Source organism: Hemicordylus capensis, chromosome 5, assembly GCF_027244095.1.
Source record: "Hemicordylus capensis ecotype Gifberg chromosome 5, rHemCap1.1.pri, whole genome shotgun sequence".
Taxonomy (NCBI): domain Eukaryota; kingdom Metazoa; phylum Chordata; class Lepidosauria; order Squamata; family Cordylidae; genus Hemicordylus; species Hemicordylus capensis.
In genome coordinates this window covers 150,288,280-150,311,382 of record NC_069661.1, presented here as the reverse complement: position 1 = coordinate 150,311,382, position 23,103 = coordinate 150,288,280, and the positions used below count along the sequence as shown (strand labels likewise).

The following is a 23,103-nucleotide window of genomic DNA, read 5'->3' as shown; positions in this document are numbered from 1 at the left end:
ATGGTGACAAGGACTCAATGAATGTCTCTGAAAGATAATTTATTGCTTGACTGTGTTATAACACTTTTAATTTTATTGGTCTTCCAGGGTCAGGTTCATGTCGTTTTAGTTATTCAGATCCCGACATTGTTGTGTCCTACTCAAAGAATAATTCCGCAGATTGGATTCAGTTGGAGAAAATTAGGTTTGTTCTCCACTTCTTTGCATTGTTTAAAAATGTATACTTTAATAATTTCCCTTGTTTATTTTGAAATAATCTGGAGAGGGGAGGGTTTCTTTCACTTTTTCAGCCTTTGTAACTGTATTTGTTTAGATGTGCTTTTGGGGTCAAACTGGTGGATCAGAAAGTTGCGGTTCTGACTGTGGGTGAATGCATCTAGATTCTAGGATATGGAATTAGAACTGCCATTTGTGAATTGTTCTAGTTCTATTAGAGTTGCATTTTGGGCAGTTTGGTAGTGTGACATGTTAACCCTGACTAATTCTGGAGGCTCAGCCGTCACAACAGTTAATGAAAAGGGCAGCTTCACAGGCACAGATCCTCTGCCTCCACTGAAGTGAATGGAGAAGACTTTGTGAACAGGAAATTCCATTTGTAAACTAAAGGCTCTGTGCCTGCAAGGGAGCTTGTGAGTATCCATAGATCACACAAAGGCCTGCTAGATTTATTCATAAAACTCTCTGTTTGTCCCAAACTCTGCAGAGGTGTGTAGCTGTCTTTTAAAAAAAAATGGTGCTTGTTTCCCCTCGGTATACCCTTCACCTGTAATTGGAGTTGTGAGAAACACTTTTGTTGTTCTGTCTGAGGTCTGAGATTGGGATGCAAGAACACTACTATTTTTGGTGATGAAGCCCATCTGCTTGACTATGAAGCCAATCTGGGCACTGTCTGACATACTGAAAACAAACACCTTCTCCCCCCACACCCAAAGGCTCATGTGAAGAACACTTCCTTAATGTAAAGGAATATGATTAGGCTTTATTTTCTCTAGTGATTACTTCCATCAGATTCTTGTAGTTAGTATTTTAATTAAAGATTCATTGAGGCTGTTCTCACGACCTGCCAAAACTGGGCTAAAGGAGCCCAGCCTGGTTTCAGTGGGTCATGTGCTGCAATGGGAGCCACACAGCTCCCGGTAGCAAGCCACCTTAAATGCCCCCCTCTAAAATTAGGTTAGAAGAGCACACGCTCTGCTAACCCCGTTTCCCAGATCGTTGTTTGCCATGACACGGCTCCGCACCATGGTGACTCACGAGGAGACCCCTGACTGGGAGGCTACAACAAGCCTCGTGGCCTTGGGGGGCTCCCCAGCATGTCCCACACACTAGCATGGGGCATGCTGGACCTTCCGGGTGCCAGTTGGCTCCCCGATTCCCACCAACCCAACCAGCTCCATGATGGCAACCAATCCAGCCGCCCAAGGCAAGCTCCCTGCTCATCTGTGGGTAGAGTGGGTCAAGCCCACTCTCCCCTCAGAACCCTCTTAGGCTCTCCACACTGCTCGTATGGAGAGCCTCATTGTGTTGTACATTTTATTTGCAATTTGAACTAATTCAGTTTGGGAATCAAAAGTGATTGCATGATTAACAAAAACAGAATTTTGGTGCAGCCTCGAAAACGGTTTCTGCCATGTTTACCAATCCATGCAGATTGGGAGAGATATATGGACTTACCATTGTCTTTTCACTATTGCTTTATTACATTCTGAAAGTATTGGTGGTCTGCATTTTAGCACCACTTTTAATCTCAGCAGTAGAAGTAATTTTCAGCATAGCAGCCAGATACTTCAAATAGGCTAGAGGGCCAGTAAAAAAATAGTTTATGGTTTCATCTGGATGGCCTGTTTTACAACATAGTAGCATCAACGTTTTTGAAAATGACATGATATTTTCTAAATAAAATAGTTTTTGCTACTGCAGCATGAAGAATGATGAAAATATTGCTTTCATTGTAACACATACTTGTTTCATAGCTGCTTCCCTTGTAAACACCAAGTAACCTTATGTTTGTTTATCATAAAATCTACATTTTTCTCCCCTTCTCTTTTCCTTTTGACTTCACCCCCCACACTCTCCACAGGTCTCCCTGCTGGGACAAACTTCTAATTAACAAAACATAAAAAGATTACAATACTGTCATTTAATTTAATAGTACTGTGAAGCAAGTATTGTAGTCTGGCAAAATATTCTACATATTTCTAAAATGGAGCAGGAGAAGTAGAATTTTTTGTTTCTTCTTCAAGTCCAAAATCTTATGAATATGTCCATGTAGGCAGTCTAGCAGGAAGCTCTCTTGCACATGTCAATTGCATGGAACAGTACTGGTTTTACACAACACCCATTTATTTCAGTAGGACATGCACAATCCCACTGGATCATGCTCAAGGGTAGAGTAGTGTTCCGAAACCCAGTAGTGCTTTTATATTATTACAATTCATTTTCATGGGACTGGAACAGGCTTTATTCCTCCAGAATTGTGCCTCATAATCTTTCTATGTTGTTTCAGTGACCAAAAATGTGAAGTTTTTAGCTTTAGCAGCCTAATAATCAGGATATGGCATAATTTGGAAACGTGATACTACCTATACCTGACAGGAAATTCACTGTAGGTGATCATTTGATTATAAAATCTGAATTGTTTGTTAAGGAATATGTTAACAATAATTTTGTATTTAAATTTCTTATAGAGCTCCTTCAAATGTCAGCACTATCATCCACATTCTTTACCTTCCTCAAGAAGCCAAAGGAGAAAATATTCAGTTTCAATGGAAACAGGAATTTGTACATGCTGGTGATGTATATGAAGCCTGCTGGGCATTGGACAATATTTTGATCATAAATGCAGCTCACAGACAAATTGTTTTAGAAGATAATCTTGATCCTGTGGACACAGGCAACTGGCTGTTCTTCCCTGGAGCCACCATTAAGGTTTGCTTAATTTTAGTTTCTAATTTGCAAACATTTTAATACATACAATATTGGGTTCTCCGCTGAGCCTGCTGAGTAACATCCTCTCTCTGGAATAGGGTACAAGAGAGGGAAGATCTGTATTCTTCTGATTATTTCACTTAGTCTGATCATATTTTCTACAACAATCCCAACTCTCCTGACATTTTTAATGTTAAAGGTCCACCAGCAGAAAATGTCTTAGTAATAGATTATTACTAAGTAAAAGATTAAAACAGTAATAGATTATTGAAATGGTCCTACTTCTTTGTGTTTTGTAACCATTCTCCTTTGCTTCCCATATGGAATAAGGCTTCTCCTGTTACATAGCGATATAGCATACAGTTTTCATAAACGTTTTGCATAGTTTTGTAAAGATTGTGTGACATAATTTGAATAATACTGAGCCATTTTATGAAGTAGCTTGTAGCTACAACCACCCTACTTATTTTACATAGAAGATTTAGAGTAGCACAGCCTCAATTTCCTCATTACACAAACCTTCATTTGAATATGAGGTATGACCTCATATTCAAATTGCAAACCTGTAGTAAGACCTCATGTTTGAATTGCAAACCTTTGGAAAAATCTTGCAAAACAGACAATAAATGAAGCTTATTCTGGACTCTTCTCAGTCAAATCTTGCAGAATAACTACTTTGCCATGTAATGTTCCACATCGTTCAGTCTTCCTCTCCTTAGAAGAGAGTTGGCGTATAGGGTTGCAAAGTCTTGAAATTAAAAGGAAAGCCTGATACCTTGATGAAGTCTGGAAGCAGAACCCTCTGGTTCTGGGGTGGAGCCAGGGAAAGAGTTCATCAATTTGGGGTTGGGTTCAGGTATAGGGTTGAGCACAAAAGCTGCCTATTCATCTAAGGCAAGGATAGGATGGCTTCAGTCTTGTACAGTCTCCTTTTTTCAGGCTTGCACAATCTACCCTTTTTACTAGAATTCCCATAGTTTTATGATGTTTTGGTTTATAAATTTGCTTTATAAATTTATTTATTTATTTATTATTTATTTAGCATATTTGTGTACTGCCCCAAACTCATATCTCTGGGAGGTTTACAATAAAACAACACAGATTAAAAATAAAGTTAGAACATTAAAACAATGATAGATTCTATACATCTAATTAAAAGTCTGGGTGAATAAATGTGTTTCAACAGCCCTTTAAAAAGTTGTCAGAAATGGGGAGGCTCTTATTTAGACAGGGAGAGCATTCCAAAGCCTCAGGGCAGCAATGGAGAAGGCCCTTCTCTGAGTAGCCACCAGACGAGCTGGTGATAGCTGTAGACAGACCACCTCTAATGATCCCAATAGGTGGTGGGGCTCATAATGGAGAAGGTGTTCTCTTAATTTATTTAATTAAAATAAATAAATTATTCCTCTCTTTAATTTATAAAGCAAGATTCAGGATCTTTCTTCAGATAAGGCATAACTATCTGTTTTAACCAATTCAGAATTTGTACACTTGTTTAAGAACATAACGAACACCCTGCTGGATTAGACCAAGGCTCTCTAGTTCAACATTTTTTAAAAAGAATCCTAGCAAATTAGAAGACACTTGGTGGTCTACCAGAATGACTAGAAGTGCATGAGCTACCTTCTATTCACCCCGACCTAAGATGTGAAGCTAAACAAAATTGGAAGAGAACTAAAACATGTCCTTGCTTTTCCAAAGGTCTCTTCTTTCAGCTTATTTTTTCCAATCAATTGGCAATCCTGTTAGTGCTTCATTTGAAATGCTCAGATATACAACTCCCATTTCATTTCAGTTCTGGTTCTCCATTTCTGACTCAGTGGGTTGCTGGACATGATCTCTAACTTTGGGATTGTACCTGAAACTAATCACTGTAGCTGAATCCCCTTATCTGTTCCAGGGACCAGAGCATAGGTTGGTGAGCGTAGCCAGTCCTCCTACCTCACCCCAGATCTTTTCCATATTCCTGTATCTGTGTCTCCATTTGCCGTGGCGTGATGCTGCCCTCACTGTGGATGGGTTTTCTAGGATTTTCTTTCCTGCAACTCCATGCCTGTGAACTGGCCAATTTAGGTGGGAAATAATTGTGATCCTTATTTCATCCCCTGCCTTAGCAGTCCCCCAGTGTACAGGAACTGTTGGAAAGGGTTCCTGTGGACCTCTTCCTTCTCCTTGTAGACCAAATCAACGATAAGAAAGAAGGACATCTGTACAAGGGGACACTAGGCTGGTCACAGGAAAATCAGACTGTTTTGTTATTATGCACACATAGCAGACACCTCTACACTACAAACTTATATCAGCTTAATACTAGCTTAACTGTCATGGTTCCTTTCTACTCTAGAAAGTGTACTGAGAATTCTCTACTAGAAATCTTTCTTGCTACAGCTAAGCTCTTGCTACAACTACAGCTAAGCTCTTGCAGCAGAGGGAGTGACTAAAATTAGTTTTATATCTGCATTGTAGCTATGCTCAGAGAAAGGGACAGACAAATGCAAACCTCCATAAATTATTGCCTTGCATCCCTCTATAAATACAGTACTCTGTGAGTGTTCACTTCAGCACAGCTCTACACTTACATGCATGCATGTACCTATGCCATGTCCCCAGTTTATCCCTACCTCCACTTCTCTCTTCTTTCTCTATTGTCTTGTTGGTGTTGATTTTCAATTGTGAATCCCCTGAGACAGGGATCTGTCTTCTGATTCTTTGTAAAGTGCATTAGGTCTTCTTCCTTATATACAAAGATTGGTTTTAATGATGAGGTAAAGGGTAGAGACTAGGAGCAAGTTCATAATAGAAATATAAGGCCATACCATTTGATTCAAAGATATCTACAAAAGCTATTTCTCCTCCTTGGCACTCCATTCTATCATCTCAAATAGCTTGCTTCACTCCTCACAGTTCTGCGAGAGGACATTGCCCTCCTACAAAAGGACTTTGGCTTCTCATTATAATGCCAGAGAAGCAGCCCGATCCCCACCTCTCCTTTCCCCAGTGGTTATGCCTTTTGTCTCCACAGCTGTCAGCTGCCCTGATTTGCCTGTCCACTACCCCAGGTGCTGCCCACTTTCCACATCCTCACCCATCCATGGTGAGTGCCCTTCCCTGATTCTGGGGCCAAGCAGGTAATCCCAAAGCCCCAAAAGATCATATTCAATATTTGGATATTTACATTGTTTTTCTCCTCAGGAGCCACACTCCATACTCAAAGGAAACTAATAATAATAATAATAATACCAAAGCATAGAAGGAGAAACTACCAAAGCATAGAAGGAGAAACTGCAAGAAATGTAGAAACACCAAATAAAGAAGAAACAGTGCAATTCTGGCGGAAATTATGGGACAATCCAATAGATTATAATAAAAAAGCAGGCTGGGTAAAAGAGGTCAAAAAATGTAACCAACAAATGCAAGATCTAATAATAACACCAGAATTAATGAGTGAAAGAGCAAATAAAATTAAAAATTGGACTGCGCCAGGCGATGATGAACTGCATGGCTTCTGGCTTAAACACCTAACAAGCCTTCATAAACAACTATCAAAACAGTTCAATCACATTATGAAAGGCGGTGATATTGAACAATGGCTAACAACTGGGAAAACTCATCTCATTATGAAAGACCCAGCAAAAGGTGCAGTTCCAAGTAATTATAGACTGATAACCTGCCTGCCAACCATGTTCAAATTATTAACTGGAATAATAGCAGATGAACTCATGCAACACTTATTAACTAACAAACAGCTTCCAGTTGAACAGAAAGGAAGACCAGCTGCTGATTGACAAAATGATTTTAGAAAACTGCAAGAGAAGAAAAACAAATCTAAGTTTTACATGGATTGTCTACAAGAAAGCCTTCGATTCATTGCCTCACACATGGATACTAAAATGTTTAGAAACAACTGGTGTCAGCAAAAACATTCAGATATTTATAAAAAAAAGCAATGAGCATGTGGAGTACACAGTTAACAATCAATGGCGAGGCACTTGGACAGGTTAGCATTAGAAGAGGCATTTTCCAAGGGGACTCACTATCCCCTCTATTGTTTGTAATCGCCATGACCCCACTTTCACAAATACTAAACAAAACAAGCCTCGGATACCAAACATCTAAAACATCCAGTAAAATCAACCATCTGCTGTACATGGACGATCTGAAGTTGTATGGAAAGTCCCAGTCAGAAATCGAATCACTGCTAAACACTGTCCGTATATTCAGTAGCGATATAGCAATGGAGTTTGGACTAGACAAGTGTGCTGCATTAATAATGAACAGAGGGGAAAAAACAAAAACAGAAGGAATAGAACTGCCCAATGGAAGCAAGATCAAGAACCTGGAAGAGAAAGAACCTTGAAGAGAAAGAACATTACAAATACTTGGGCATTCTCCAGGCTGATAACATTGCACACACTGAAGTTAAAAGAAAAATTGGAAGTGAATACATCAGGAGAGTCAGAAAAATCCTCAAGTCCAAACTCAATGGCGGGAACATCATACAAGCCATAAATACCTGGGCTATACCTGTTATTAGATACACTGCAGGAATAATAGACTGGACCCAGGCAGAGCTAGAGACGCTAGATCGTAAAACCAGGAAAATCATGACCATCAATCATGCTCTGCACCCCCACAGTGATGTCGATAGGCTCTACCTCCCTCGCAGCTCAGGTGGAAGAGGAATGCTGCAAGTCCATCAAACAGTAGAGGAGGAGAAAAGAGGCCTTGAAGAATATATAAGGGACGGTGAAGAAGATGCACTTCAAATGGTCAAGAACGCGAAACTATTCAACACCAATGAAACAAAACAGGCCTACAAGAAAGAACAAGTCAAGAACCGAGCAGAACAATGGAGAAATAAGCCCCTGCATGGTCAATATTTACACAATATAAGTGGAAAATCAGACATCACCAAGACCTGGCAATGGCTTAAGAATGGCAACTTGAAGAAAGAAACAGAGGGTTTAATACTGGCTGCACAAGAACAGGCACTAAGAACAAATGCAATAAGAGCAAAAGTAGAAAAATCCACAAGAAACAGCAAGTGCCGCCTTTGTAAAGAAACAGATGAAACAGTAGACCACCTGATCAGCTGTTGTAAGAAGATCGCACAGACTGACTACAAACAAAGGCATGACAAGGTAGCAGGGATGATACACTGGAACATCTGCAAAAAATACAAGCTACCTGTAGCCAAGAATTGGTGGGACCATCAAATTGAAAAAGTTGAAGAAAATGAAGATGTAAAAATATTATGGGACTTCCGACTACAAACAGACAAACATCTGCCACACAATACACCAGATATCACTGTAGTCGAGAAGAAAGAAAAACAAGTCAAAATAATCGACATAGCAATACCAGGGGATAGCAGAATAGAAGAAAAAGAAATAGAAAAAATCACCAAATACAAAGATCTACAAATTGAAATTGAAAGGCTGTGGCAGAAGAAGACCAAAATAATCCCAGTGGTAATTGGCACCCTGGGTGCAGTTCCAAAAGACCTTGAAGAGCACCTCAACACCATAGGGGCCACAGAAATCACCATCAGCCAATTACAAAAAGCAGCTTTACTGGGAACAGCCTATATTCTGCGACAATATCTATAACCATTGACAATAAAATTCTGGCATCCCAGGTCCTTGGGAAGGACTCGATGTCTGGATAAAACAAACCAGTCAATAACACCTGTCTGACTGTGTAAACAAGTAGTAGTAGTAGTAGTAGTAATAATGATAATAATAATAATATACCTATTTATAGGTAAGCAGGGAGGGATATTATGTTTATATAAAAGTGAGTTCAAAATCTAGAGTGAAATCCACCAACAAGTACTTTTTAAGGTCCTTCTGTTGATTTTATTTATTTATTTGTTCAATTTTTAGACCGCCCTTACAGAATAGCTCAGGCTGGTTAGTCAGAGAGACTTAAATCTCTGAAATTAATGGCACTTAAAAGTGTCTAACTTTGTGTGGGTTATGCCCCTAATAAACGAATGTACAATTTTGTGTGTGAAAGAAAACACTTTGCTATTCTAGGAGAATAATCCACAAGCATGATATAAACCAAGGAAGAGACAGGTTTTTCAAAGCCTGTGTCAAACAGAATGTTGGCATTCTCAATCCTTCCTTCAAAAGAAGATGTGCTTGTTGCAGTAGTCGAGACAGGTTTGATGTGAAATGTATACAACCAGTGCTGCCCAAATATAAGATGATCAATGCAGGTCAAAATGTCTAAAGACTGCTTAGCAGTCTGAGTATGCATGTTGACTCATGTGCAGAAAAGGCAAAGATGTAGCCTTGCATGTTGTGAAATATACTTGATTATGCCCTCACACATACAAAAAAAAAGATATTGTCAAGATTAATTAATAATTTTGGTAATGTTTTTGGCAAATTTGGAGGAAATAGATGTGACCTACAATGCAATGTGGCAAATCTTTTCTATCTTCCGTATAAAATGTCTCTGAAATAGCACTGCAACCCTTTTATGCTACACTTTACAATGCATGCATAGAATGTTGAAACAAGCATTTAAAACTGTGTAAACTAAATGGAGACATTTACACATGAAACTGTGTAATCCGATCTTGCCATCCTTGTTGTTTCTGTTGTTTTGCTGGTTAAATCCTTTCATAATACCTTATATTTGTATAATGCCTGCATTTTCATCTCTGTTGAGGAATATGCAATCACACAGAGAGATATCCCTTAGCTGAGTATAAATGTATACAAGCAGAGCTTAGTTTTGTTGAGTTGAATTGCTTTTGTTTAGCAGTTTGCATGCAACTCTGACTAAAGCTTACAGCAAAAGTGGGTGAATTAGAGATTAGATATGTTCTAAAAGTATCATAAAATGCTTGTCAAAATTCCCTTTCAGAACCAACAGAATAAAAAGCATGCATATGCCATATAGGATAGTGGATTAGTTTACTAACCTTTCATCTCTCTAAGCCTGCATACGGTTTTAGAGGATTAAATGAGTGTGTCAACCTAATCCCCATCTGACATTTGTCCACATTACACCTGGTGCAGTATGAAGCTAGGCTGTTTCCATTTAAAAGAATTTTATACAGATATTTCATTCCAATATATAGGTTCCCTATTACTGAGGCTTCAGTCCGCTTGATACTTCCCATGCCCTTTAAACCAGAACTGAAAAACTGGTGGCAGAAAATACAGATAAACTGGCCCCTTTTAGCAAGTATCCTCCTTAGCAATTGGATCCAGTAGGCCTTGATGAGAATGGGGTTGTAAAGAACAGCTGCTATGTTCAATATGCTTGGGGAGCATTGGCTTTTATGAAGGGGGGTGGGTTTGGCAGGAAGAAAACGAGACAAATATTCAAAAGCCTATTTTTAAAATATTTGTAGACTATATTATATGTTTTTAAAATGCTTCTTGATGATGGCACATGTGTAGAATACTAGGCACAGTTTGGGCAGAGAACATTTGTAATTGTCTTTAGGCTCTTGAGCTCTGCATTGTTGCATGGAACTTTTATGTCCTTGTTTGCCAAGCCAAAACTTGAAAGCTTCATTTACATACCCAGTTGTGTAAATGGATCTTATTTCTGAGTGAGCAGTTAGATTATTGTTCCTCAACGGTCACTTTCAAATGTTATAATTTGTTCCCTTCCAACTAGGCTTAGCAGCTGTGGTGTACTAGCAAGGTGTGCTGCTATAGCCGCAGCTGTAGGAAGCAGGGTGCTACAGCAAGGAGCAGAAAACCAATGTGATGCTGCAGGATCTAGGATACCTCCTAAAGACAACAGGAAGTTGATCTGGCAAAAGTCTGAGGTCCAGAGTGCAGCTACACATTAAAAGGGGAAAACAAGGTTCCCAATGCCATGTTTCCCTTGTAATATGGGGGAGGGGCATTTGCAGGGGAGAATCAAAGGACAGGAAATGGTGCTTATTTTTTCCCTGTCCAACAATTCTGCCCTGCAAATGCCTCAAGCGACATTTGCAAGAGCGAATCTCCAGTTGTGAGAAAGAACCCTTCTTAAAGGGTTCCTCCCTCCCTCCTTAAAGAACCTCGTGGCAGCCAAATTACATCCCTCAAGTAAGTGCAATGGATTTAAAGCTACAGTTTCTGTAGCTTGGAGCCATGGATTCTGGTTCCATTAAATGGCCTCAAGAGTCAATCAGGTGAAGAGGAAGATCCTTGTCCTAGACCTCGATGAGACCCTGATACACTCCCACCATGATGGAGTCCTGCAGCACTATTTCAGCAGGCACCTTTAGGAGAGTAAATATCTGTAGGTTCATAGTAGGTTGATTTTAGACATTTTACCCAAGAGGTCTGCACTGCTACTTTGAAGATCAGAGTCTAGTAACTTAGTCTCCTGTCTTGACAGAGGTCTTTGGGGAGTTCTCCCTCAGACTCTGGTGCTGGGCAGTGAGATTTGGGCTGAAAGTCCTTATCAGAGAGAGCTTTGTGAAGCTCTCTGTATTAATGAACATTGATATGGATATTAAAATGGATCTGTAAACAATTCTGAAACAGAAAAATATTTCTAATGCTTAATTTCAGTGGAAACCAAATAGGAAATGAACAAACAGACATATGTTCTTAGCTGTTTCTTTCTAAGGACCAATTCCATATCATAGTGCAGAGGTGCTCACCTTGTGGAAAGTTCTTCCATCACTCTGTCAGCTATCAAGGAGGTCTGGTAGTGCCATGAAGGCTTTCCATCCAGTGGTTTAGTCACACGGAAAACTGCTTTTACGTGTGATGGCATCTGCATCAAACAGTCATTACACACCCTTTCAAGTGAACTTAATATAATTACTGTATGTTGGAAACAGTAGGGGAAATGTGTATACCTGGCCCATTTTCACAGATATTTTTTCAGTTTTATATCTGATACACACACACACACGAATGATTAAGATCTTGCTTTACTTTATGCAGAGTAGTTTCTAATTTAAGGTGGGTGTTTCTTCTAATTATCTCTTATTTGGGGTATTGAACCCCTCTTTCCACTTTAAAACTTCTCAGCTCTCTTTAGTAACGGGGAAAAATTGATCCTAAATCTACTTAAATTCAGATCCATGTAACCACTTAATTCTGGATGATAATAATTACACTGTTAAGTATGTTACTATTTATAGACTAGAGTTCATCAACTTTGGATCCTTCCATCAACCAGCTATCAAATTTTACATCTAAAAATTCCAGACACTATCACAACTCATTCTCAGCAAGACAAATATCTAATTTATGACCCTGCAGACAATGCCATTTTAATTAATTTTCTCCATCCTAATTTTTCTTTCCTCCCCTTCTCATATCTCATCTCTTTGCACTGCCTGGGTTTTAATAAAAAAAAAAACACAACCCTCTCCTCTCTAAGGAGCTATCTGAAGTGGCAAAAATAATCACTTAAAATATTACAGTCATTAAAAAATTGGCTGCTGTCAGAGTAGTTTCAGTTTACCTTTAAACAGCAGTTTAGCTTCCTTTTTAAAGTGCACTTTGCATTTGTATTTTATGCAACCAGCTTGCCTTCCTGTTTAAATTAAACAACAACAGCAGCAACAACAACAACCCTCTTCCAGCTGGGTGGGCTGCGTGACAACTCCTTAATGGAGGAAATTGATGACTCTCCGCTCATGTAAAGGTACAGGCGCACTGGGCAGATTTCTTTCCATCTGCCACCAGCCCTTTGCAAGCTGGCATTGCCCAAATGCCTGATATACTCATTCCAGTGTAACCAGAGTCGCCAAAAAATAAATTGTGAAGCTACAGCTGTCTGAAAGAATCATCACGTTCATTAGGCCACTGAGAGATATTAGGCAGAGGTGCATCAGTGTTCATCTTTGGTTTGGTTTTTTTTGTTTTTTGTTTAAGCCTAATTAAATGGTGGTGGAGAGGACAGCAAATGTTGTGAAAGCTCAGAGGTCTAGTCACTAACTAGGGAGCAAACTTGGGAAGATGTGACCCACAGCTGAAGCTCAAAATCTATTAGACTGAGGAATTTATCACGGATGTTTCCTGTTGATGTGTCTCCGACTGGCAAAACTGCATCACTTAGTTACACTGTGTTCTACTTGTCAAGCGATGAGAGACTATATAGCCAAGGGAAATAGGAAAAAAATAATACTTATTGACTCACAGTTAGGAACATAAAAGGACAGGGAAAGGAGAATGAGATTTAAAACCTTGGATGTAATACACATTTTTCATCAGTAATGCATCTTTCATCCTGAAAAGGGGTTATTATACATTATCCCAGTTTCACTACCCTCTTTTGTTTTGATGAAAATTTAATATATCCCCTTGGCACAGTTGTGCCAAGCTACATTTCTTCCCCATTGCATCTGTAATAATATACTTGAAAGGCGAAGTGGCCCTGTAGGTTGGGCTGGCCAACTGGTAGTCTATTCCAATTTTTACTTTGAAATGCTGTGCAACCTTGATCAAGTGACTTTGTTTGTTCAGCCTGCCCTCCTCTGCTGCTGAAAGCACTTTATTCCTGTTCAGATGGTAATGTTAGTGCCATCGCTGGACCAGTTCGCACTACCACTCAGCCCATGGTACCTTTCAATTATTCTATGCTGGATTCAAAAGTCACACTTCCATTATCTGAATAGTTATGTACGTACTTTATTGTTACCATGTTTGCTTGGAACCATGTTTCTACACATGTGCTCCTAGTTATCTGTCTGTAACGGAGACATCTAGTCAGTTCTGGGGGTGGGGGTATGTTTTACTCTTAGAGGCGAGTCTCATGATCGGTAAGACTCGCCTTCAGAGGGTTTGTAGGGAGAGCGGGCTTAGCCCACTTTCCCCGCAGATGATCCCCAGACTGCCCAGGGTGGCCAGATTGGCTGGCCACATGACTGCGGGCTCCATCATGGAGCCAGCAGGGGGCTGCGGGGATCGGGGGGCACACAGCCCCTGGAAGTTCCAGGATGCCCCCCGCGAGCATGCAGGGCATCCTGGAGAGACCCCCAGGGTCAGGAGGATTGTTTCAGCCTCCCACCGGGGGGGGGTCTCCTCATGTGTTGCCGCACCCTGGAGCCATGCTGAGGCAATACATGATCCAAAAAACCTCGGCTAAGGGTGGGGGGTTAGAAGAGTTTGCTGCCAGGAGCTGCACAGCTCCCTTAGACTGCTTTTTTGCTGATCATGAGAATCTCCTCTTAAAGCGGTATTCAGTGGTTAGGATAATCCTTTTGCTTCTGTAACCAACTCTGAACAGCCAGGGAGGCAAGTAACTATCTATCTTCTAGGGTGGGCTCAAACTAGTAAACATGAATAACTATAGATCAAGGTAAGTACCTAAAGATGAGAAGGCTGAGGGGAGAGAGAGAGAGAGAGAAGGGAGGTTATACCACTCCTGGGTGCTTTCCAGCCTAGCTGCTCAACAGCAGCAAAATTCCTCTGTTCAGGCAAGTCGCATTTGAAATGTAAACAGCAGGGGGTGCAGTCTCATGGAAACTAACAACCTGAAATATCAGCAACTTTTTTTTACACCAGATATACGACATCCTAGAGCCACCTGATGGCACAGCGGGGAAATGCTTGACTAACAAGTAGAAGGCTGCCGGTTCGAATCCACGCTGCTACTATATTGGGCAGCAGCATTATAGGAAAATGCTGAAAGGCATAATCTCACACGACATAGGAGGATGCAATGGTAAACCCCTCCTGTATTCTTCCAAAAGAAAACCACAGGGCTCTGTGGGTGCCAGGAGTCAAAATCAACTTGACGGCACACTTTACCTTTAGCTCTATATCGCAGTGATTAAATTCAAAACAAGGCACTGGAAATGTGAATGGCATCCTGCTGCCCACGTAGGGACTGTGTTGTCACAACTCAGGAAGTGTGGAAGCACACTTCCCAGATATGAAGTGACTCCATTGCCTGGTCTCATCTGGAAAGTGCCCTGGTCTGCTGAAAATGATGACAGGTAGGAGTGTATCTCAGGCTCAAGATAAGTTTCCTCCATACAATAAGGCATTCACTGCAGGGTATGGGAGGTTCACAAATGGACTGGCAGCTCATTCATAGGGTTCCAAATTGTCTGGGTGCCGGATTAGTACCAGGGTTCCAAGCTGGCTCCATGGAACCCATGTGTGCCACAAACTGGGGAGCATGGGGTTGCATTCATGTACAAAGTGCAGAGGGAGGGGCTCAGCTGGGAGTCTCCCAGGCAATCAGTATTGGGAAGAGTGTCCACTAGCAATCCCACTTCTGGAAACATATACTGTTCTGGGCACTTGGAGCAGTTATAATGCTTCAGAACAAAAGAAAACAAAGAGCATTTGAGTGGGGGATTTCCAAGGTTATGAAAGGTGGAGAGTAGATATGCTAATAACTTATTATTGACAGTCATGGGAATTGAGTGGGTGAGTCAGCACCACCAGGCATGGAGACAAAAATGACAGGGCTCTGGACTGATAAAATCAATCAGTGGCCAAGAGTTTCTCTGGTAGCATTAGGGTGGGGTCATGCTCTGTTGGGACTTTCTATTGTCCTGGAAGCCTTACTTGCCAGGCTAGCAATTTCAACTTCTTCAAAATCACAAGAATGCTGGTTGGGGTTTTCACCTTTTCCAGTCTCAAAGCACAAGTTTCTGTCTCTGTGACCATCTTGTTTGCCTGAAATGGAGGCTAGCCCCTCAAAGCACAAGCTCCCATCTACATACAGTAGCATAAATACTAGGCCAGGATGAAGGTTGCATTCCAAACTGTGTAGGGTGGGTGGGGGCGGTGTCTGACAACAGTGGCTGATACCATGTGCTGAACTCCACATGGATTGACTTTCATCACCCTCTGCAGCTTTTCAAATAGTAATAGTAAGAATCTGTTTGCAATCCAGACCCCATGGAAATGGGACTATAGATACTTCCTTCTGTGGAATTAGGATTGAGATTTTGTTGTACATCTTGAAATACATTATCTGTAGGTCAGTTCCATCTGTTTATTTTTCCTTTTGATTAAGTGTTTTTCTACACTAGTGACCAGAGACTCTACCAGGTTCAGCATCTTGCTTCTGGAATGAATAGGGACGGTGTTTCCCTTTCTGTTCCAGTGACTCTTTCTTTGCTTCACTCTACATCTCTTTCTACTGTTTCTCACATTTTACATGGAAAACAACATGAAATGTTTGTAAAAATCACCAAGTTTGGGGAGGAAAGCATTCTTGTGACATGATCCTTTGATTTTACTGTTAAATGGAGTTTTTACTGTGTCATCTGTTTCTATTATGATATTTATTTTGTAACATTTGCTTCTGTTTGTATTGTATTCCTCCGGCCTACTGCAATTAAAATTTACAACATCCAGCTCACTGCCAATGAAACAGTCAGCAAACACCCAGACATTGACATGATTCTGTTAGATAAGATGTTTCCAGGATGCAAATCAAACTGATTCCTGGGCTGTTTCTCAGAGCATCTTCCACCATGGCTTCGCAACACTGATGTTGACTTGTATGTTATGTGAGGGTTTCTGCATTTTCAGCCACGAGGAATGGACTTTCCTGTCTGTCTTTCTAGTTCATTGCAAAATTATTGCATGCTCTGCTGGAGAAACCTGGACGTATTGCAAACTCTTTCTCATTGTGCTTCAAATGAGGCATGATTAATCAGTAGTGTTTGATTAGACTATTGTAGTGAATGGATGATTAGTTCTGGGATTAGTGTGGGCGGATAATTTAGATTTTTGGGCAGCCCAAACTTCAGAATGTGGGCAGGAAGTATACGGTGTGGAAGTATTACACCAGTACAACCTTTCCATGCATTACGCTAGGATACAGTATTGCATGCATTACATCCATATAACTTTTCCATGATGCTGTATAAGATGAACTGGGAGGCTGCATAGCAGAGCCCAGGGTCACTTCTGACCATGAGCTTATCATGGAACGGTGTTATGATCTGTGATCTAGAGTATGTTTTGCTTTCAACACAATATTTACTGTACTATTTATGATTTGTATTGTCAAATACCTTTTATTATTTTCTTAAAGTTGTGAACAGGGAAAAACAATGTTGGAAGCAGCTCTAAAGATAATTGAAAGTTGACAGTACTAATTATGAAATATTCAAGATAAATATATAAGAATTAAATGCTCTTTTTCTTTTTCTCTTTTCTGTTATTTTTTGGTTTAGCTTCAGTAATCAGTCAGTTGCTACATAATTTAATGGCTTTCCCAGAGTTGTAGAAAAACTGCTGTTAAAAAAATCAATTTAACAGATACCTCCTGTGTGTTCCTTTTATCTGCAGCATAGCTGTCAGTCAGATGGGAATGCAATTTATTTCCATGGAACTGAAGGCAGTGAGTTAAATTTTGCCACAACACGAGATGTGGATCTTTCCACTGAAGATGCCCAGGAGCAATGGGCAGAAGAGTTTGAGAGCCAGCCCAAAGGGTGAGTGATCAGAGCTATAAGGATGCATATAGCATTAGCTGCAGGGGATAGGGATCAAGAAGCTTCAGCTAAACACCTCTTGTCCTTACTCTTTGCAACATATTTAAAGTATGTCAGTTGATAAAACACTGTCAGGAAAGATCATCCTTCAATGTTTTAGAGTAGTCAAGAATTGTCAGTGGGCTGCCTTCTGCCATACAATTGTAGCTACTGTACAAAGTGGCTGTAAATATAAATAAATAAAATATATTAAAAATAGTTTAAGTTTTTGAAGTTCTCTTTATTTTAAACTGTTTTGTGTTAATATTTTAGTGTTGTGTTTTTAGATTGTGAACTGCCCAGGGACTTGTGTATGGGGTGGTACAAAAATGTGTCAAATAAATAAATAAATAAATAAAATCTTGAAGAAGCCTCCTGTAGAAAATTCTGGAATAATAAACCTAGAGTGTATAGCTTAGACTGCAGTCCATAAGCCACTAAAAGTGGTGTACTTATGCTTAATGTGATATATCCTTGCTTATGTTTATGGGTCGGGTACCCCAAATCTTAAAGGATACTATGGAACGAAACAAGTATGGAAGGAAACTTCCAAGAACTGTGTTTAGGATCAGGGTGTAAACTGGTGTGGTTTACTTATTGTAACTCAAGACTATTACATTTTCCCCAACTTCATGAAGGAAATGAAGCCACAGCAATGGAAGTGCATAGTTCTAATATAACCTTGACTGCCAGAATTTAGCTTTCTTCTAGGTTTCAGACGATGATAATAAATGGACACAACTTTGGCAGTACAGTATTTAGCCAATTTTGAATACTTGTTTGGGAAACATCATAGTATTGTTATTGCTACTATGAATGCATCCGATTTCCAATTAAGTGTTCAAAGTAAACTAAAAGCACCAATATATATGAAGCTGAATTCTTTTTCATCCCTTGACTTGCACCTTCATCAGTTAATGTGTCCGTCTGCGGTTTCCTCTGCATTTGTGCCATCTCTATCAATTGTGGACTGTAAGCCCTCAAAGCAGATATTGTGTGTCAAGTCAATGTAATCTACACAGCCTAGCATATTCTAGGCGCTGTTGTTATCACGATTCAGTGTTAACATAATTATCATGCAACTCTTGTTCATACACATTGTGATTAATACTTTAATTCTGTGATCACATACTGTTTTTTCACAGGATCCCTGCCTCATTCAATGCACAGGATGGACGGTGTTCAGAGAATGGGTAGCTATTAAGTGTTTCTTTCTATACTTCTGTTCTTCCTCCAGCTTCTAGACCTCATGTTTACCATATACCATGAGGCAGTGATCCTGTTGGCTTAAAGTTGGATGTGATCATATAATTGAAGACTATAAGGTTGTTTTCATGACCTCTTACCTGGGTGGTAGGGAGAGTGGGCAGAGAGGCAGGTTCCAACCTGCCTCACTGCAGACCATTGGCGGTTTCTTAAACCTCCTCTAATCATGCACCCACACACGCTCAGGGCAGCGAGCAGCAGAGTGCCAATGACAGAGCTAAAAGCCACACTGGGTCTTCAGTGCGCCCAGAAGGCAGTGTGCAAGCAGCAGAGGAGCCGCTCTTAGTAAAGCAGCCACTCCACCCTGCGTGGTCACTCCTTCCACCTGGCTCACTGTCTAAAATGGTGGTGGCCCTATCGGGAGCCCTGTTACCCAGGGCGATTGTTCACACAATCACCTATCAGGGTAGAATGAACGGTTGGTTTGTCCTACCGTGATAAAAAGCCGGGTAGCAAAGCCAGCTCTGAAGGTCTGGAACAGCCGGGACTGGAGGGCCTGGAGTAACCCAGGCTTTTGTCAAGAGAACAAGCTTTATTTCTGTTGCATGAGAAAGTCAACTTAATTTCCTTCTGCCATTTGGAAATTTAATTCTAAAGTTTCAGTTTCTTTCTAATATACCATTATAAGGAAATCCTTTACACTTGTTTGGGTTGCCCACCAGTGGGTTATTAAGAGCTAAATGCATACTCTTGGAGCTTAATGTTGGGGTTGTTCTGCTTATCCATCTGGATTTGCTTTATTTTTATTAAGACTCTCACATGCTTTCAAATTCAATACATAATTTTAGAATTTGACAATCAAGACAAGCCATCTCGCGTGGTGTAGTGGTTAGAGTGCCGGACTAGGACCAGGAAGACCTAAGTTCAAATCCCCATTCAGCCCTGAGACTTGCTGGGTCTTCACAGGGTTGTTGTGAGGAGAAACTTAACTATGTGTACTGCTCTGAGCTCCATGGAGGAAGAGCGGAATATAAATCTAAATAAACAAATAAATAAATATTAAATGCTTAAATTAGTGGTTATTACTTTTTATTGTTAAGATACCATGGTCTTCTGCAGTGGGGGCTGGTGAGGAAAGCATAGCAGGCATTATAGCTGCCATTTCTTGCTGCAAGTATGCTTCCTGCCTGATACCTTCTGTGGGGGAAGTATTGTGAAAATGCTGTGGGGCAAAATGGGAAGTGGAAATGCCACCACTTGCAGGACCACATGAACTGACTGCCACTGCAAAAAAAAAGTGAGTGGGGTAGAGGTTTTGTGAAACCTTCCTCATCATCAAAGCCCTGCGTTTGAGCAAAAAACCTTCTCTAAATAACTTTTGGCTTAAGCGAAATGTCTTCGCCTCCTCTTTTTGTTGACCTCAGAAGAATTCTTGGATTTTTGTTCATTCTTCTGTGGCCTGTCCCACATTTTATCATGAAATAATGATAGTTGCTATTGCTCTTCCTGCTTCATAAAACTCTGACCCTAACTTATACATGTCATTTTTCACTGCCTGCCTTGGCTTATACTGCTCACATATTCCCATATTCTATACAGTCTATATCATATCAGCTGCTTACTCATCACTGTTTATAGTTGTAACTCATGTACCTAATTATCCCTGCCTCTTGCTATTTTTCTTTTTCATTCAGTTAGAGACAACCTACACTCTTTGTATATCTACCTTCTCAAGACAATTTCCCATTTCTTGACCTGTTGCTGCTTTTCAGTGCTTCTGTTCCTCTATCACTTGCTTCAGTTCCTACTCCCATCTCCACTAAGGATATTGGTGGCCTGAGAGCAGTAACATTTGACAGCTATCTATAGTATCATGCCCCTGAACAACTCATTATAGACATCCATTCAGAGGCATATCTAGGGAAAATAGTGCCTAGGGCAAGCACTGAAATTGCGCCCCCTGTCCAAACATCTGACACCTATCTTTCAGATAACTTTACCATAATATCAGCTGAAAAATACAAGTCAAGCTCGTTAATCTTTTAATATTTCAAAAGCTATTTAGCAGTGGACATAGCCAAATAAAAAAAATGCTGGAAAACTACAAATTTCAGTATGCTAGGGCTCATGAAATACCCAAATATTATGTGGAGGTGTACTTGGAAAAAACTAAATAGAAGTGCCTGTCTAATTCTCTACTTTGCATCGTAGCATCACTATTACATACGTTTTAAAAATAAATGGAGAATTTGACTTTTCCCAGATACTCTGAAAATAATTAAACAATATGCAGAGAAAACTGTGTCACTGCTTGGAATATATTCTAGTATTTCAGAAAGACAGTTAAAATGAGAGAAAGAGCAAGAAACTCTCAGTGGGCCTTCACTAAGGATTTCACACTGATTCAAAGACAAATTCACCATTAATAGCCATATTATTAAGACATCACATTTAACTCACTTGTCACAAGAAGCAAAGTAAGAGCAAATGAATACAACCTGGCTCATAAACTTCAGCTCAGTATTCACAAGCCTGATTCTCTGTACATAGTGCCAGTCTGAATATGTGTATAGTGACTTATATTATATTTTAAAAACAATGTAAAAAAATTACCTGTAGCCCCTTCAGGGGACTTCCTAAAGGCCGTGGGGGGGGAATCTGCAAAGGTTCCCCCCTCCCTTTGCTGGCCTCTAGGGCCTCACAGGGACCATTTAAAGAGCCCCTGGTGGTGCAGTGGTAAAACTGCCGCCCTGTAACCAGAAGGTTACAAGTTCGATCCTGACCAGGGGCTCAAGGTTGACTCAGCCTTCCATCCTTCCGAGGTCGGTAAAATGAGTACCCAGAATGTTGGGGGCAATATGCTAAAATCATTGTAAACCGCTTAGAGAGCTCCAGCTATAAAGCGGTATATAAATGTAAGTGCTATTGCTATTGCTATTTGAGCATGTGCAGTGGTCATTTTTTTAAATTTTTTTTTTAAAATGGCCACTGAAAACAAAATGGCCACCACACTTGCTCAAATGGCCTCTGCAAGGCCTGGCATGGCCTAGGGCCTCACAGAGGCCATTTGAGCATGCCCAGTAGCAATTTTGTTTTTGGTGGCCATTTTAAAAAAAATTTTAATTTTAAGAAATGGCGCCCCCCTTCAAGTGGCACCCAGGGCACGTGCCCTGCCTGCCCTACCCTAGATACGCCCCTGCATCCATTCAATGCAGATCACCAAAGATCAACTCAGTATTGCATGGCGTGCTCTCTGTAGCCACTTTGTGGCTGTGTTCTGGGAAGCAACTTGAAGCTGACTTGAAGAGAGAGACAATAATGTTGAGTCTGGAGGCAAAGAAGTCCTTAGGGATAAATAGATGCTACTGTAGCCACGAAAAGGGTACAGAGAATAGAGGAGGCATTTGGAGATTTCAGATGTTTCTTTCAGTATTCTGAAATAAGATTCTCCGCTTTATCAAATAAAAGTATTGAATGGTGTGCCTAAGTTGCAAATTATGGGTATTGCTCACATCATACACAAGGTTCTCTCTTCTGCACACTTGTGTTTTGTATTTGGGAATTAGACCCTATTTAGACATTTGCTTATCACTGGAGTTGCAGCTTCTCTTGTGGCTGGTCCCACAGACTGGTGCTCACACAAGTTGTTTTAATGACATGGTTAACAACCACAGAGTTGATGCATCTCCAAGGGTAACAAACACTAGTAAGTGAATATCTAAAGGGATCATCAGGTTCTGAAGGCAAAAGGAACATCTGAAGTGGATGTGAAATAAAGAATTTCTACAAATTCAACATGTGTATTCCACACATGTGTAGTCAACTTTTAATGTGCAATGGAAGCAAAGATGAGATGAGCACTGGGTAGTACCCTCCAGTGGGCTCCAATATTAATTGAGCCCTGCCTTCCTCCACATCCCTCAAATCTTGTCTCCACTTGGTTGTTTGTGTCTTTTCTTCACACATTAATTATTAAGGATTTCATCTTAGAACAATCAGCCAGAACAGTTAAGAGTTAGCAAATCTACCAGAAATGGAAACAGTTCCATATTTACAACCCTGCTAGTAACATGGCACCTAACATTTGATCTCTCTCTCTCTCTCTCTCTCTCTCTCTCTCTCTCTCTCTCTCTCTCTCTCTCTCTCTTTCTCTCTCTCTCTCCCTCCCTCAGTTAAATTAGGAGGGGAACTTTGACAACTATGTGAACTGGGAATGGGGTTGTAGCTCATTGAGCATGTGCTTTGCATGTAGGTCCAGGTTCAGTCCTTGACATCTCCAGATAGGGCTGAGAAAGACTCCTGCCTTGAGGAAGCCACTTCAGTGTAGACAATACAGAGCTAGATGGAACAATGGTTTGACTCGGCATAAGGCAACTTTCTATGTTCCTATTATTCTGGCTTAATACTTCAGTGAAGCTTTTCTTTATATGTCTAAATTCATATAGAACATGGATCTTTATTTAATGAGTTTTTTGCTGAAGCTTGACAAACCACTGTTTTTGATGTAGAAAACTATTTGCATACTTTTGGCTATTTTTAAAAAA

The 23,103-nt window shown here is 40.4% G+C and overlaps 1 protein-coding gene across 8 annotated transcripts in view; it reads left to right on the top strand.

Moving 5' to 3' along the window:
* The window catches only part of RELN (reelin), a 554,313-nt gene that overhangs the window by 278,512 nt on the left and 252,698 nt on the right, over positions 1-23,103 (top strand). For 6 of the 8 annotated variants that reach the window (XM_053252916.1, XM_053252912.1, XM_053252911.1 and 3 more), the window contains 4 exons: positions 88-184; positions 2,688-2,928; positions 17,169-17,314; positions 18,499-18,546. In XM_053252916.1, coding sequence (XP_053108891.1) covers positions 88-184; positions 2,688-2,928; positions 17,169-17,314; positions 18,499-18,546 — 532 coding nt within the window. The remainder of the gene's footprint in view (positions 1-87; positions 185-2,687; positions 2,929-17,168; positions 17,315-18,498; positions 18,547-23,103) is intronic. The other 2 variants (XM_053252914.1, XM_053252913.1) reach the window with 1 other exon arrangement.